This window comes from Coffea eugenioides, chromosome 5 (assembly GCF_003713205.1).
Source record: "Coffea eugenioides isolate CCC68of chromosome 5, Ceug_1.0, whole genome shotgun sequence".
Classification (NCBI taxonomy): Eukaryota; Viridiplantae; Streptophyta; class Magnoliopsida; order Gentianales; family Rubiaceae; genus Coffea; species Coffea eugenioides.
The window spans coordinates 1,830,600-1,847,348 of record NC_040039.1 but is presented as its reverse complement, the minus strand read 5'-3'; the positions used below and the strand labels follow the sequence as shown (position 1 = coordinate 1,847,348).

General features: G+C 34.7%; 1 protein-coding gene across 1 annotated transcript; it reads right to left on the bottom strand.

The window, feature by feature from the left end:
• Positions 1-390: 390 nt before the first annotated feature.
• On the bottom strand, positions 391-13,445 carry LOC113770759 (cyclin-T1-4-like). Its single transcript, XM_027315336.1, has 7 exons — positions 13,213-13,445; positions 12,264-12,574; positions 7,976-8,057; positions 2,888-3,022; positions 2,603-2,778; positions 2,365-2,516; positions 391-2,020 (listed from the first exon to the last, which is right to left on the bottom strand). The coding sequence occupies exons 2-7, from the start codon at positions 12,491-12,493 to the stop codon at positions 945-947; spliced, it is 1,851 nt and encodes a 616-aa protein (XP_027171137.1). The 5' UTR covers positions 12,494-12,574; positions 13,213-13,445; the 3' UTR covers positions 391-944.
• Positions 13,446-16,749: the final 3,304 nt, after the last annotated feature.

Sequence of the window (16,749 nt, the reverse complement as noted above, 5' to 3'; positions counted from 1 at the left end):
GAAAACATCGAATGATCCCCATTAAGTTTCAAATATTCAAATAGAGGTAGAGAAATTCTATTTCTGAACATTCAATTAAGACTGGTAGAATATAATTAAACAGCAATGGCCGGCTAACAACAACAATGTATTTGATTACCAACTCATTCCGACTGAATTCTCCTCAAATATCGTTGCCATAAACACTATCTTTTTAGGGACACATTTAGAAGCCTCAGCACCTTCCAAGACTTGATCAACAACGTATTGGTGTGTCTTTTGTTCGTTTTCCCCCGGCTTGGTGAATGGCCATTTAAGTTCTCCCTTAAACCATATGGTAAGAAGAAAGAAATCATCAGTCATATGATGTGCCTCTTATGCCATCACAGAATTGTACAAAAACTTAATAAATGTATAAATGCGAAATTCATCATTGCAGAGATTGTAACGAAACATAATACATCATAGTTTAGCCTTCAGACTATAAATTATGGAAGCAGATGGGAGAATATCATACAAAGTTCTCATAAAAATTAGTCTAACATGATGCCAATCTTCAATAAGAGCACCAGACTCAGTGAATGAATTAAGCATTTGCCACCTCAGTTGCAGTGTTCTGCACTTGTTTATTGTCATCTTCGCCTCATCTATGAATAGATCGAAAATTCCCACTAGGATTGGAGGTAAAAAGGAGAAAAATGGACCTTATGTAAGTCCCTCCATACTTAAATTATCATCTTAGATCCATCCTTGTACAATTTTTTTTCCTCAAAATGACTGGAGAAAACAGAAGACATACAGGACTTGATCCAAAACCATCCCAAACTCAGTGCAAGTACCATGATTAATCTTGAAGAAAAGCTGGCAGGTTCTCCAGTCATCACAAGATTCTCCAAGGAATTCAACGAGGAAGAGAAGAAAATACCATAACCGCAAGAATGCATTTCATCCACACAATGACGCATTTAAACGTGATTTTCTTGGACATGCCTTTTGTGGTCCCTTTCCGAATAACCGAGCCTCCCCAGCCTGCTTCTATCTTCTGGAAAGTCGTGGTGACTATGGTTATGGGTTCCCATGAAATCATGCCGCTGTTTACCCTCTGTTGGCTTGTCAGCAGGACTACCAACCTTCCTCTTCCGATTGCTTGCCTTTGGAGACTGATACCCACGGTCAGCATTATCAAATGGTTCGAGCTCACCTTCCTCCACATTGTCAAAATCATCTCCATGGCCTTTCATTACTGGGTAATGTCCATCTCCAGCATCATCATGATGCTTAAACTGATGTGAGCTGTCATGGTCCAGCCTGCTCGAAGATTTGGACCAACTTTGTTTGCTCTTCTCATTTTCAGCAGCTAATTCAATACCATCTTCCAGTTCTCTTTCTATCAGGTCATCGTCATCCATAACATCTGTTTTCCGAGATACTTCTGGCCGTGACTTCCTCCGTTTCTCCAGTGCAGCTTTCAGCTTGTTCTTGTCTAACTTTATGCCTTGTTGAGGTGACTGGCCTACTGCACCATCCTTGTAGTCTGATATTCGACCATGATATTTGTCTTTCAAATCACCTTCATCTCTAGTTTCAGTTCTTCCTTCGCTCCTATCTTGATCTTCGTCACTGTGTCCCTCAGAACCAAACCTCATTGTATTGTGCGACTCTCCTGCATTCCCAGGGTAAGGGAATGAGTCTCTGTCATGATGCTGATTGTCAATGATCTCACCATCTCCTTTTCGTTCTGAAGGGTAATTTGCTTCAGAATTAGCATTGTTTCGATTCTGAGCAGCCCTTGTAGGCCCAACATGATTATCAGAATGCAACTGATCAGCAATGAGCCTGGATGATGCTGACTTTGAGGATCCTGCTTTTGAAGTAGCACCACCACCCTGAGAATGACTGTTGTTCACAACAGTCTCTTCACTGGCACCAGGAGCTTTTGCCGGAGGCCTTTGAGTACCTCCGGCACTACCTTCTGCTTCACTAGCTTGAGAAGGTGGCACTCTATTTTGCTCATAGAGTTCCAGCATTTGATTACTAACCTCTGCAATAAACAAAGCTCCCATAATCACAAGACAGTTTTGTTATAAAACAGAAGTTAAAAGCATAGTGTTCTTCTCAGTCAGGTAATGCCACCCTGTTCTTTTTCTATTTTGCCCCATCCTGCTTCCCGTCCTTATTACTCTGAACTCCACCAGAATATTAATTTTAATTTGAAAGGTGCTTAACTTAGGAATATCTACAGGTTTCGATGTTGTGACTTAATCCTTGAAAACAAGGATGGTTATTAACCAGTTTTGCTAATCCTTGACAACAAGGATGGTTAACTATTTAGTATCACAAACCAGACCTATAACACTTCTATTCAAAGTAAGGTAAGCCACCGACCCTCCAATTGGCGTGGGGTGACATCAAACTCCTGCCACCAAACCTTCTCACCATCAGATGGGAGCTTTACTTTTAGGAACTTGGCAGCAAGGAAAATGGCACCTGCTGCAATGTGATGGGGCTTAAATTGCAAGCATAAAGACGTCCGAAGCCTGCATGCCGCTTTCCCGGGTCAAAAGGAGGAAGAATGGCCGAGGGGCATTACACAGAAAATTATGAAAAATAAAATACATCATACCCATCATTCACAAAATTCCATGCAACTTGAGCTAGGGCATTTTGAGCAACCTTGAACTTCTTTATTGCCTCAACAAGGGGTTTATAAGGGTGGAGCACATTAAGATCAAAACCAAGAGTTGCAAGAACCACCCTTTCCCCCAGCAAAATTAGTTCTTTCTGTTGTTCATACACCTCCTGCATGATGGATGTTTTAGCAAAAAAGACGTGAGAGACTTGACACTTCAAAAAGCATTCAAAGATCAATAGGCAAAATCTTACAATGAAAGACCACTACCAACATTACCTTTTGTTTTATCTTTTGTACGGCTGCAGGATCCTTTTTATGAATTATTTCATAAGAAACAAGTATAACATCCTTCAAAGGCCGTGGAGTTTCCTCAACCTTGCCCGCGAGAAACATGCAAACAGTGGCTATAGTCTACAAAAGAATTCAGGATAACTCAGAAATTATATTCACGATTGAATGAAAAGCTAACACTGTCAAAGGTATTGGTTCCCTTATTTCTTAAATCAGTCATATGCTTGAACAAAGAAAACAATGAAACAAGAGTAGGCCAGGGAAGCTCTGTCCCCTTCCTTCTTTTTCCTTTGTAAAGCTAATAAATAGAAAATTATGCATCTTAAAGATCACATAGCAAATTAAAAGAAAATTCTAGCCAGAAACAATGATTTATGTCCATGAACTTCAAAATCTTGTTGCTGCACAAAATTTTTCATCTCCCCAAAGGAAAACCACAATAATAAACATTTGTCTAACCATGCCTTAAACACACTTTTCATCTAAACTGCACACACACATTTAGTAACCTTCCAGATTTAGGTTCACTTTTCCAAAAATTTTAACACTTTGGAACCCACTAAATCGGGCAAAAAAGACTAATAATAGTAAAAACAAAATAAAGGATTCTAGGAAATTCAAAATTCAAGCTAATATTCTGGGCAGTTGGCTTAATTTCCATCCATAAATTTGGCATTCATCTTTAAAGCAATCACCAAAGTTCTTAGCTTTGACCAGTAGATAGATGACCGACAAATGTGAATGTAAATTTTGCACTTAGCATCCAACAAAGGGTTAAGGAGAATTATCTTTTCACTGTCAAGTATCAATATTTATTCCTTCAAACAAGTACCCAATCCTATTCTAGGTTGAATCTCATTTCATTACTATGATCTAATAACGCATCAACAGATACCAAATCCCAAGGTTTTCATAAATCCAACAGCTACTCAAACAAATAATTGGCCGGCACTATACTTACCAGGATCGAATATCGAATCAAAACCAGTTAAATAACATAACCCCTGATCTTCCACCTAAAAAAGTTCTGATCATTCCATTGTTTTTTTTTTAACCCAAGCTATTGGTAAAACTTTGCAGAATAGACAAGTTGCTCCATGACGCCAAAAAGTGCACAAATTCTAAACCGTAATTCAATGGAGAACTTCTGCATTATGCTTCTCCCTCTATAAACAATCTATAGAACTTTAAGCCTGGTAATTCTCCTAGTGACCACCTATTACCACCCAAATGGAAATTTTACCATCTTCAATAGACAAAACTAATCAAACTTTCCATTTATTCCACAAACAGTGCTGAAGCCACATTGCTTCTCTTCACTCTATCACTTCAGTTGCTACTTAAAGTTATTATCTGCTAGTTCTTTTTCTTATGAGTTCGGTAATCGAGGCATATTGCGTCAAATACATTTCATGTCTAAATCCTAGTTGTGGTTATGTCTGTCATTCTTTGATGTATCTCTCAATTCTTAGCCACAAATTGCATTATCACTACGTCATGACTCATTTATAATCATATAAACTCTCATAAGCCATTTATATTTATCAGCTTCTGCTTTCTTTTCGGCATGAACCTGTAATTGTCAAAAGCCCAAAATTTTTCCCCTTTTTTCAGGTTTACAACTTCTGCCAATTCATTATACAATTGAAATTCCCATCTAGGTTCGCACAAAAACTGAATAAATTATCTACATGCATGAACAGCACATGCTACAAACCTATATTTTGCAACTCCTGAAGCTGCCATGCCCTACCCTTTTTTCCAACATTTCTCAAACTAGAGTAAGAGTTTGGACCCAGTTACTATTCCCCAAAGTTCACAGCACTTTAGGTCAAAGCTTTTAAAAGCAGAACCAATCATATTTTTGCATTTGTTTTAAAAAAAAAGAAAAGAAAATAGATTCGCAAAATTTGGCGAACATATCAGTACTTAAGGAAGTAATTTGTTTGGCTAGATAAATATTAGAGTCAGGAGATTTGTACTATAACCAGTTAGGTAGTGTTTGTTTGCAAGGAAAAGTGTGGGAAAGTGACGAAAAGTTATCTTTTCATTCATGTATGTTTGGTTAGCAGGAAAGCTGAAAAATTTTCTTCCACTTTCCTACACTTCCTGCATTCCATCTCCTGCAAATTTTGTAGGATTTTGAAAGGAAAATGGAGAGTTCGACACAGAACACTTTAATAACTGCCAGCAACTACCACTAACTTCCCATTTTCTTTCAAATTTTTTCTTCATAACCAAACATGCATGGGAAAATAATTTTCATTTTCCTTTACATCATTTTCTTACACTTTACTTTCCCAAACAACTTTCCCTCCATTCAAATGGAGTCTTAATTTAAACAGAAATAATAATGAAGATTGACTTAGTCAGCAACAATTTTATATTCTCAATTCTGACACGACTACTACATGAACAAATTAATCTAGATCAATACTGATTCACTAACAAGGACTTGTGATTTTAACCTGTAGTTTGGACATATATTACATGAATTATACTCATCTACATGCTAAATACTGAAAGATACGCTGTGGAAGAACTTAACATGACACTTGTAGAATGTCAAGGGATTATCATATGGGAATATCATAAGACTGAGAAATTTGTCCCACAATAGCTGGATCCAATGTATCAGTCCCTACACTAGTGGAAGCAAAGAAGGCATACAGGGAATGTTCACTTGAAAATCCTTTGAGAAAATAACAATAGGGCAGTTGTGGAAGAAATTCACTCTAAGACTAAAATTGTTCACATGCTATGCAACAAGGAGGGCATCTAATTTGCGAAAAAGTCTCAGAAATAAGAAAAGGATAATGCAAGCTGTATTTTATGGGCAAAACAGTAGTGCAGGAACTAAAAACCAGCCATCAGACTAATAAAATAGGATGATGCCAGTATCTTCTTTCTAAAGATAAAAAAGCTATAATTGAAGAAAGAACTTAAAAGCCTGCTTAGCTGCTGGATCTAAGAGGCACAACCATATGACACAGATTTTAGACTGCTAAAAAACAGCACTATGATGGAAGATGTCTTAGAGCATCATTTTTTTTTTAATATAAAAGAGCTATAGTCAGAGAAAAAAATTAAGAGACTGCTTAGCTGCGGGACCTAAGAGGCACAATTATATAATACTAAACATTTAGGAGCTTAACTCCATTCATAACAAAATGCAAAAGGAATAGACAGTCACATTGAAACAAATTTTTTACAACTTACATGATGCTAAATGGTTTTGTATCTTTTTTCTGAGTAAGTCTGTGCCTACATTAATAGGCACCTGGATGGGCTTTTGAAGACAGCTACAAGCAAAACTTTACATATGTTCTTGCAGACTTTTGTAAAATGAATAAAGGATTCTTATTAGTGAAAAATTGGGAACCATAATTTGTATATGATGGATTTTGAAACTAATAAACCAAGCCATTTCGAATACCCCATTTTATGGAATCTAATCAAACACGTTTAAGGAACAGAAAGAAAAATATTTCATTTCATGAGACCTTTTCCACAAAACTAAGCAGTGCTTTTACCAGTGCAATACATTCTTCGCTTCTCAGTATTGATTTACTCTCTCCAAAACAAGCAAACCAGCTATTAATCATTGTTTTGACTAAACTATTATCGTTTGTACTTCCAAAAGCTCATATGGAATTCGAACATATATGCATACATGATGGCAGGGTCAGAATACATTCTGTAAGATAGTGATTTAACAGTGCACATATTCATGCATGTCCAACTGATCATATATTCATATTCATGGAAAACTGCGCCTACCCTTGCTACCCAGAACCAATCAGTCTAATAGAGGCCCAATATATTAGGTACATGTAATAAGTTAGATTGAATAGTCATTTGCAAACGATAATAATTTAAGTAGAAGACAATTCTTATCAACTTCCAGATTAATGTATTGGAAGCATTATTCAGATGATAAATTCTTTTGGTACTTTTAAAATAGTTGAATCTGCTTTCAGCACCAATACAGAAATCAACAATAGCTACACTGCAGGCAATATAGCCCATACAAAAAACTTCAGGCATTATAAAAGAGTATTGAGAGGGAGAATCTGGACAAAAAGAAAAATAAATTTTCATCATCAAGAACCAGCCCATAGAAAGAAGTTAGTAATCCTACAAGACATCCTAGCAGTTAGTTGAATCCCCACTAACACACATACTAATAACAGCATAAAAACTTCAAGCAGCCATCACCACTTTCTATGACAGATATACTAATACGACAACATGCACCCTATTAGCAGCAAATTTATGATAAGCATATGTTCTTCCGCAAAGATGAATTGGGAAGACATTAACTATAAGTTTATATAAGGGTTTATATGGTCTTTAAGTCCAACCAGATTCTTTTAATGGAAAACAAAGAAAACAGAATATTTTACAAAAACCCATCCTCTTCTCTCAATTTTCTAATTTTTCTTTGTATTTTTTTTTCAAAATTTCAAATCTTCTTGTAGATTAAGATGAAAAGTTATACATCCAACAGGATTTAAATAATTAAGAAACTACAAAGTTTTCCCCATTGGTGTTATTGTCCAACATGGCCCCTATTGCAACTATTCCATGCTCTAATTATGTCTCTACAACATGTACATTCACATAGTCCGCTCTATCTTCACCTAATTTCGATTCTTTTTTAATCAGAAATCATAACAAGAAAATCAAACAACATGCCGTAAGAAAGTACGAACTTATGCAAGTCAGTTTTCAGCTAAAATAGTTAAAACTCGAACATACAAGCATCACATTTGTTCATGTATTGATAGAAATATAAATGCAATTTTCAAATCACATTTTAAAACAAAACCCAGAATAGCAACAAAAATGCTTATCATCTGAGCTTAGAGCACAATTAGAATTATTGGTCAAGTACTCATTGGTCCAGTATAAGTTAATTACAGCTCAAAAAGTTGCATGTCAAGGTACGATCTAGTAATTTCCCAAATCACCTAGAAAATCAACTATCACAAAGGAATGTTTTGATGCTGAATTCTAAAAAAAATATAAAGCATAGAAGTCTAAAGGATTGGAGCAGAAAAAGCAACTCACCCTTCTGTCATTCTTTGCATGCGATTGACGGAGAAAGAAACGATGGCAAAATATAATTGCAGTAGCAATTGTTACTTGGGGCCTGCAATGCAAAAGATTGCAATGTATCAATATTCAGCTGCAACACTTGACATTGCAACAGCATCAAATAAAAAAGAGGGGGTGGTCCCCTTTCTATGTTCGAGAATCCCCTCCCTTCTTCCACTCCGTCCACCGCTTCTCGGGCCTCCCGACTGATTTTACCATAGAGGCCAATGATAGACAATAACTCCCCCCCGAAGACAGCTTACAACTTTCATCGCACTGTGCTGATGAATATGTTAGATACTTGTGACTCGATTGGTGAAATAGTATCTCTCCCCCCAAAAGCATTTCTTTTTTTTTTTTACCGATGCACAAAGAAAATATTTTGTTGCAAATGAACAAAATATTGAGGAATTGTCCATACATAAAATCATAATTATTGATATAGGCCTTTTCCACAGAAAGGGGGAATCTTGTGTTACAATAAAAGCAGAAGTGATGAGGATTATTCAAGAATCGAAGTCGATTTGCTTTATAAAAAGAAGATATCAATGAACTTCTATGAAATGGTTTCACGGGATTCAGCCAATTGTCTTGATCGTGGAAGATCATTGAGAAATAGGAATCCGTGTTATCAAAGGATTTCCTGCAATTATTTCTAGTATGGAATGAGTCAACCATCCACTTTGGTATCTTATTGAACAAAAATGGTGATATTTTCCTCCATTGATCAATATAGAAGAATATGGCAAAAAAGGAAGAGGGAATATACTACTTCTCCAAACTTGATTCAACTCAAAACAAATTTGTTAAATCCAACTGCCACCATAATGATCCTACGACAAATAAACGCAAAGAAAAGTAGATTTGAAGGCTAAGCATCCAACACAGCAAGCAAAAGGTCAAGGAAAAGAGGACCAAAATTACACAAGCAAGTAAACGTTCAATTTAAGATATTTAAAAAAAGTAAACATACTGTGCATAGAAAGAATTCAAGCATCTAATGTCCAACCTACTTCAGCATTTGACAAAATTACTAATTATCCTTAGCAATGTAACTCAAAATCACAAAGCAAACATTAAATAAAATAAAAATAAAAAATAGAAGAAAACAAGAAAGGACTGCCACGAACACCTTTTTTTAAAACAAAAAATTTTGTCAACTAGTAACTTATTGGTCTCAGGTGTCCAAAGAAGATATGCCTTTGCAAGCTACATGACAATCGCTACATCAAGTATAAACATCTTAAGGATGACTTGATGCAACTGTTGCTAATCATGCTTCTACAAAAACAGATTTCAAGAGGCAAGATCTTGAAGATGTTGACGTGATTTATATTTTTTAACTTCGGCAACTGACATGGTTAAGTAATTTAGAACTATTAATTATCCTATTTACCTTTTCATCATTCTATCTTTATCTTTAACTACAAAAGATAGCGAAGAAAACAAGAACAAAATATAAAAAGATGGGCAAAAACAAAACAAGCTAAAAAATTTAGTGAAAATAATAATGTATAAAAATTCTTCATGAGTTGACTACAAATTAGTAAGAATATGCATCTAGCATGATTATGGTCACATCAATTTTTCTTCTTTTTTGATTTTGACGAGAAATTTCTCTGGTAAGGGGCCATACCTATGCATAATGCCAGTGGAATTTCACAACTTGAAGCATATAACATGGAATCCAGATACAAAAATCAACTGCTATATATACTAAGGGGAACAATAAAACTTCCATGCACACTAGTTTCTAGAAGTTGGTAGAGCACTAGTTTCTTTTAGTAGGTAAAGCACACACATGATTCACAGTCTTCCCTATACATGTCTGAATACTCCTTAAAAAGTCCTTGTTTAACTAGACCTACACCATCCATTAACCAAAATTACTGGAGAAGATAAAACAGAATTTAAAAACGTGTATTCCTATTCCCCATGCGACAAAGCAAGTTAAGAATGATGGTAGCACCAATTAGTGGATTCAAAAACATAATATGCAATCCTTGAACTTCAACTTGTTGTACTTTTATACAGCATATGCTTCTAATTGACATCAGATATGGACTTCTGTCCAATCCACTGCAGGGCAAAAAAAATTTTCAATATAAGCTACATTAATTCTACGCTACAATGTCAGAAATGCCACTGACACTACAAATCATTTGTGGTGTAGACTATTTAACCTTATTTACATCGTACATATACAAGAATGTGCTCTATAATGGCATTACCACATGGAACAAAATATTAACTAAAGATGCTACTATTTTCACCCTCATTTACCGCTTTTGATTCAGAGATGGAATATGATAACAGTTACTACAACAAGATACATCAATATTCTGCCTAATGAAAGTGGATTAGCGGTCCAAAGTTTTCATATCCAACCTTAAGAACTTTCTTTCACTCAAGACATTGAAGATTATTGGAGTACAACAACAATTTCTTTGTTTTTGAGGTATCACAAGGATGCATGACTCATCAAACACCAAATTTCTGATCATCCTGAATACAGAAACTAGTAATTGGAAAAATAAAAAGAAAAAAAAAAGTCACCCAACTTGACATGATGAACCAATTTGTTTGACCACCACCATATGCTTTCCTACAAGTACAAGCTTTGTATTATATACAACTAAAGGAAACTGTTCCACTTTGTTTTATATACAAGGGAAACTATTCCTCTCCATGTCAGCTTCAGAAGGTCTGGAAATCACTACTGAAGGGAGGATTCTTGAAATCTTGTGGTCAACTAATGCTTGAGACAAGCTTCTAAACAATTTTCCTTCAGAAACTAGCCTATGCTGCAGAACTTTCATGGAAAGGTTCCACCGATTCACTATTGGTGGTACTTACCACCTGCTTGGTAAATACTCCAGAATGACAATGGCAATGGATATCAAAAGGTCCTCAACGGTAATAGGTTTTGGCTATTCCTTTTCACTTGTTTGGTAGTTGTATTGCAATGGGAATCAACTAAGTATTCTTTAATTTTTTTAAGTCCACAAATTCATTTCTTTTTTTTTTCCCTTCAAATTTTTCCTTGCTTCCAGATCGAGATCCTGCAAAATCACCTCCAATCTCCACCTATTCTGTAAAATCACATACCCATACTTTCCAAACTTCAAGGATTTCTCTCAAACTCTTCAAATCACCTCCATCAAACATGATAAAAGCAAACTTTCAATTGAAATTGGTCAAAGTTCTGTAAATATGAAAACCAGCACCATCAACACCAACTGCCACTCAAGATATCAAGTCACCATGGATATGCAACATCCCAGCTACACCTTTTCCAAATTTAATCCAATTTTGTAAAATCCCTTACGGAATCCCCTCAACAACCACCAAACTATAAATAAATAGAACATCTCTCAAGCTCGCATTGCTTTATCCACTTTGGTGGGAGAGCAGATGAGTAAGACAAGAGTGCAAGCTAGTGGGTAAAACAAGGAGAGTTGGGTAATGGAGATGGAGTCTGAGTAGAAAAGAGAGAGATAGAGAGACGGGGACAAATCTTGGAGTGTTTCTTTCCTATTATTTTGGTTGGGTGGTTAATGAGAGGCAAAGTGTCCAATTTACTCGGAAATGGTGATTGAAGAATTTTATGTCTTCCATTACCATAGATTCATTGCCATAGTAGAGTACAAAACACTATCAATCACTATCATTAAAGGTCATACCCACTGATTACCCTCAAAACCCCCCAACCAAACAGGTGGTTAGTCTTTAATCAGCAGTTGATTACTAAAAAGAATTTTTATTCATAATGCTTTAGCCTACTATTTATCTTTACATATTCATGCCAAGCTTATTCAGATAAGGCACCAAACGCGATGTATTTCTTATATGGTCATCAAATTAACATGGTCATAATGTTTACCTAAAAGAAATAATCATGTAAAGCAATGAGAATCTACATCTGATTCGACCACTAGATATTGTGAAAATAAAACATAAGCTCCCAAAGAAAAAAGCATTCAAGTCCAACTATAAGAGAGCACACCAGTATGGTTATTTTAGGGTTTCAATATCTTGAGAAGATTAATTAATTTAGAGCATATGGTCAAATAATGACTGCTAGAGATACTACTTCGGTTGACTGTCACATCATCAAATTAAAATTCTGACATCTGATACTTCAAGAAAATAAACAGACAACTACCAAATAGTCAAGAGGAGATGCAGATAATTGCTAAACTTTACAGACAGACTACAAGTAAAAAATAGGAAATTGGCCAACCTCAGAGCAAAGACTTACACTTTAAGCCTCATGCCTAGATCCTGCAAGAATGTACAGTATGACTTGCGTAAATAAGTCTCTTTCTTCAAATCAATGCCATCTCTTCTTGATGGGGAATTTTCTTCAATTTCTTTCCTAGAAAAGTACCACCTACCACCACCTTCCTCTGGCTTGTCCTGTGAACCTTTATAAATTCCAGCCTCATATACCCCATGGTGAGAAGGATCACCAGGCAACAAACCAGCCATTACTACCTCTTTACTCTCAGCCGGACACAGAGAAAGACAACGGTCTCTCTCTATCTATTCACAGAAAACAATGCCTCGATCCTTCAAAATATAGCAAAAGTTCATCAACACAAATCCACAAGAAACCAAAGCTATAGTCATTGATACAAAATTTCTACGGCATTCCACATTACAGAAACTAAATATAACCAAAAGGAATTACCGAGTTCCATCCAAAAATGTTGGGAACCCAAATTAACCAAAACCAACTACAAGCAGTTGCACACAAAAACCCTAAGCCCAATCCACCCAATGAACTTAGTGACCGACCCACATACCAAAATCCAATTTTTATCTTCCCCTTTTCCCCTAGGGCTCAAAAGGGAACAATACAGTTTTAATTAAAGCATCATAAAAAATAATAATAACCATTGTCCAAATACTCTTCGCAGTAGGGGTCGTCGACTCGGAGTCGGTAGCAAATACCCCAAACTCGAAGAATTCAGGGTGGGTCGAGTCACAGAGTCCAAAAAAGCCGCCGAATTCTCCAAGTCGACCCGTTTCAGCACAGGACCAAATCAAACAAAAGCTTTCCTGCTTTACTACAATTCACAAAAATACAATGACAACCCCCCCGAAGAAAATCCCACAAGAACATGAATCAAGTAAAATCCACTGTACCAAATCAACGTAACAAAAATACACCAAAAGATAAAGCAAGAAATTACCAATCTCCGTACCTGTTTCTCGGCCAAACCTGTCTCCTCAGGAACCCTAGAAAGCAACAGCAAATTGGGTGGGAGAAAAGGGACTGAGAAGAATTGCTTCCTTAGGCAAGCAAAGAGGCGAAGGTTATCGCGCGGAGGGCAGGGGAAGGAGAGGCCAGTGGTGAAGACGTCGTCGTGTTGGAGAGGCCGGTGGGGTGTTCAGCATAGGGATTGGGCTAGTGGGCTTATGTTGATAGTGAAGCTTGCTAAAAAGGGCTTTTTTGGGTGAGTCGTACTCGTAGCCAGTTGGTTGAATAATTGACGATTTTTTGAAAGATAATTATTGGTTTAAAGGTGTTTTTTCCCCAATATTTGTTGGGATACTCCACTAGTCGGACAACAGGGTATGTCGCGGTAACTCATAACTGGTCAAGTCCACCTCTTTATCGATTTCTTTAGTAAGGTTTGGAGTTTCTCTAAGAGAAAAGAAAGAAAGAAAGAGTAAGAGAAATACTCTAATTTACTACTTGCCATATATCCCACATTATTGTGATTTTATATTGGGCACAAAATATTTAGATTAAATTTTTACACACTGTCATTGTAAAGTTTTTCTTTTTTAAACAAGTAGTTGTAGATGTTTATGTGCTATCAGTGTAAAGTTTTTTTTTTTTTCAAACTAACAGTTGTAAATGTATGCTATCTATGTAAAAATTGAATTTCAAATTTGAAATTAATGATGTGATGGTGCATAAAAATTTACCCAAAACATATTAATGATATAAAAGCTGTCATTGTAAAATTTGTTATATTCAAAAAAGTGATCAGTTAAATGATGATTTCTTAATCTATGATCAATGGATTAAATATGTACATGACCCCAAATATGTTATAACAAATTATTCCCTTGCTTTCTAATTTCTTATAATTTTAGAAATTTATTATTCTTATCGTCTCGAGCTGAGGAGACGTTAATCTAATGATTAAAGTTGAACCCTTAGGATTTAGCAATTTTGGTTCAAATCCCTTTTCCTTTCTCTACATCTTAAATCCCACATCTTTCCTATGAAAAAAAATTCTATTCATCTCGATAGTGAACAATTATATTGTGCTTTATGCCATGTAACCTATTTCAAAATGTAATATGTTGGCTACCAAAAAAAGATGTATTTTGTCTTGCTTTGACGCTTCCTAATTTGATTCCATCTATGCACAAATATTTTATGCTATTCTACTTTAATAACTTGTAATAGTGTTAAATAGATTCTATTATATGATTATATCTATGTAATATAAAAAGAATAATGTGATTTTTGTTGTGGTAAAACAATATAAACTTTCTTGTCAGTTTATTATGGTAAAAGAATAATTTCTTATACTACTTTACTTTTCTTTTCTTTTTTGTTCTTTTACTTATGGCATGTCATTTGGCAAATGCAAGTATAATGGGTTTAGATATTATGTAAAATTAAATATGGAGAAACGACGTCAAAAGATCAAAATAATTTATTAAACTTTATTTTACACTGAATTTTTGAATAAAATTCAAGGAATGATTGGTCCGTTTATTATTAGTGTTTTATATATAAAAAATAAAGTCAAATGAAAAAATTAAGGTAAGGGTTAAAGTAACGATATTTAAAAGATAAGAACGGGACGAGGAAGGACACCCCTGCCTCAATTCCTTCCGGTTGCGATACATACTGTACATTTAACGTAAAAAGTCTTTTACATATTTGTCCTAAAATATTTGACCCCAAATATGTTATAACAAATTTTCCCCCTAAATATGTTACCCTTTCATTACTTCTTTTTTTTCCTCCAAACATAAAAAAGAAGACATTGAAATAAAATGGATATAAAGAAAATACCATTAAAGATTTGATTTAAAAACCTATAATGATATTTGTAGTCAAAAAAGATTTGGTATTTCTTATTTGTTTGTTTTATATTTCCCTTCTATCTTTTTTGTTTCTTATATATTTATTTTTATTTCCCTTCTATCTTTTTTGTATTTGGAGAAAATTAATAGGTTAGAGTGCATGACATATAATATACATTCAAATTTGAATTTCTCCTTTTGCATATTTGCCGTGCATTCAAACCTACTAATATAAAAAAATTATTATACTAACAACATACTAAGGCAATTGTTAATAGTGCTCTAATTTTGTATAACAGTTCTCCAACTACTTCTTTATTATATAGTCTTTTCTATAAAAAAAAAATAGGATAGTAGGAATGCTATTATAAAAATGCAGAGGGTCATTCATATTTTGCAACATTCATCCTATTTTAAATAGTTAGTGTTTGAAATATTTATGGCATATATCTTAGTTAATTGAAGTGTAAGAAGATAATTAGGAACTTGTAAGCCCTGCCAACTTTATAATGTATTATATGAAAGTGAGAGCACATTTACAAATTAAGAGTCCATTTGGACTGAATTTTTTGAGAAATTTTTGGGACTTTTTTTTATAGAAAAATAATATTATAGTACTTTTTTTAGATGTGAATTATGTACGGTAGTAAGGTAATTGGAAATAGTATTGAGAATAATTCTAAAAATTTTCAATCTTAAATGGATGACTATAATATTCTCAATCAAAATGCTACAGTAGTAATTATACTGTAAAACCATTTCATATAGATTTAGTGATTCTTTTTAATTTTTTCAAAGAGACGTCAAGCCTTATAGGAATGAAGGGAAAAGACAATGCCTTGAGAGTCGAATAAGGGGCATCACATTGACCATACCAAGCTAATAACCACAAAAACTTTAGATTTCAAGGTAAAACAATCTTCTTCTTCTTTTTTTTTGTCTTGAGAGCTAAATCATGCTTTTGATTATGCCCAACTTGTTTTCCTATGTTTCTTCTTAATTAATGTCTCTATTTGCTTCAAGTGTTATGATTTACCAAGATCTGTCTGCCCGACCTTATTAGCCGATGGTATTGATATCTCAGCTATTGCGATAGAATAGGCAATGAATGAAATTCTCAATAGCCACTGCTGGTTGACATGCTATTGAAGAATTGATAGAATTATAGGTAGGAGTAAATTAAAATGGTGCTAGTTTTTAGAAAAAGTTTTTGAATATTGAGATTTTCAAAACAATATATTAAGTGAATACATTCTTTACAAAATGTATTTACTAAATCCATTTTTTGAGTAATACATGTCTATAAAATTTCAAAAGAAGCATTCTGTGAACTCAACTTTTGAGTAAACATTGTATTCAGTAAATATACTTTTTTCACTTTTTCAAAAGAAGTTTGAAGATTATCATCCTTTAGAAATTTCTTTTAATAGTCACACTTTTTGGAAATGCCCTCTTGTAAGGAGAGACTGGTAGAAGAGGACGATTTCTCAAAACTACTCATCTAAGGTTTCGACTTACTATGATTGCTGAGATGCAACTGCCCTTCCATCTTTATTAGTGTTATGAAGGAAAAGCATAATTTTTACATGTCTAGTTTATCTACGGAGGGTTAAATTCATTTCACCTCTTTAGTTCATGTTCTATTACACCTCTTCCACTACATGGAAAAGCACTTACAGCATAAGTTT

Coding starts and splice junctions, on each gene's coding strand:
- LOC113770759 (XM_027315336.1), bottom strand. CDS start 12,493: ATGGCTGGTTTGTTGCCTGGTGATCCTTCTCACCATGGGGTATATGAG. Junction 8,058..12,263: donor CTAGGCATGAGGCTTAAAGT/GTAAGTCTTTGC, acceptor TTTGCATTGCAG/GCCCCAAGTAACAATTGCTA. Junction 2,779..2,887: donor TACAAAAGATAAAACAAAAG/GTAATGTTGGTA, acceptor TCCATCATGCAG/GAGGTGTATGAACAACAGAA.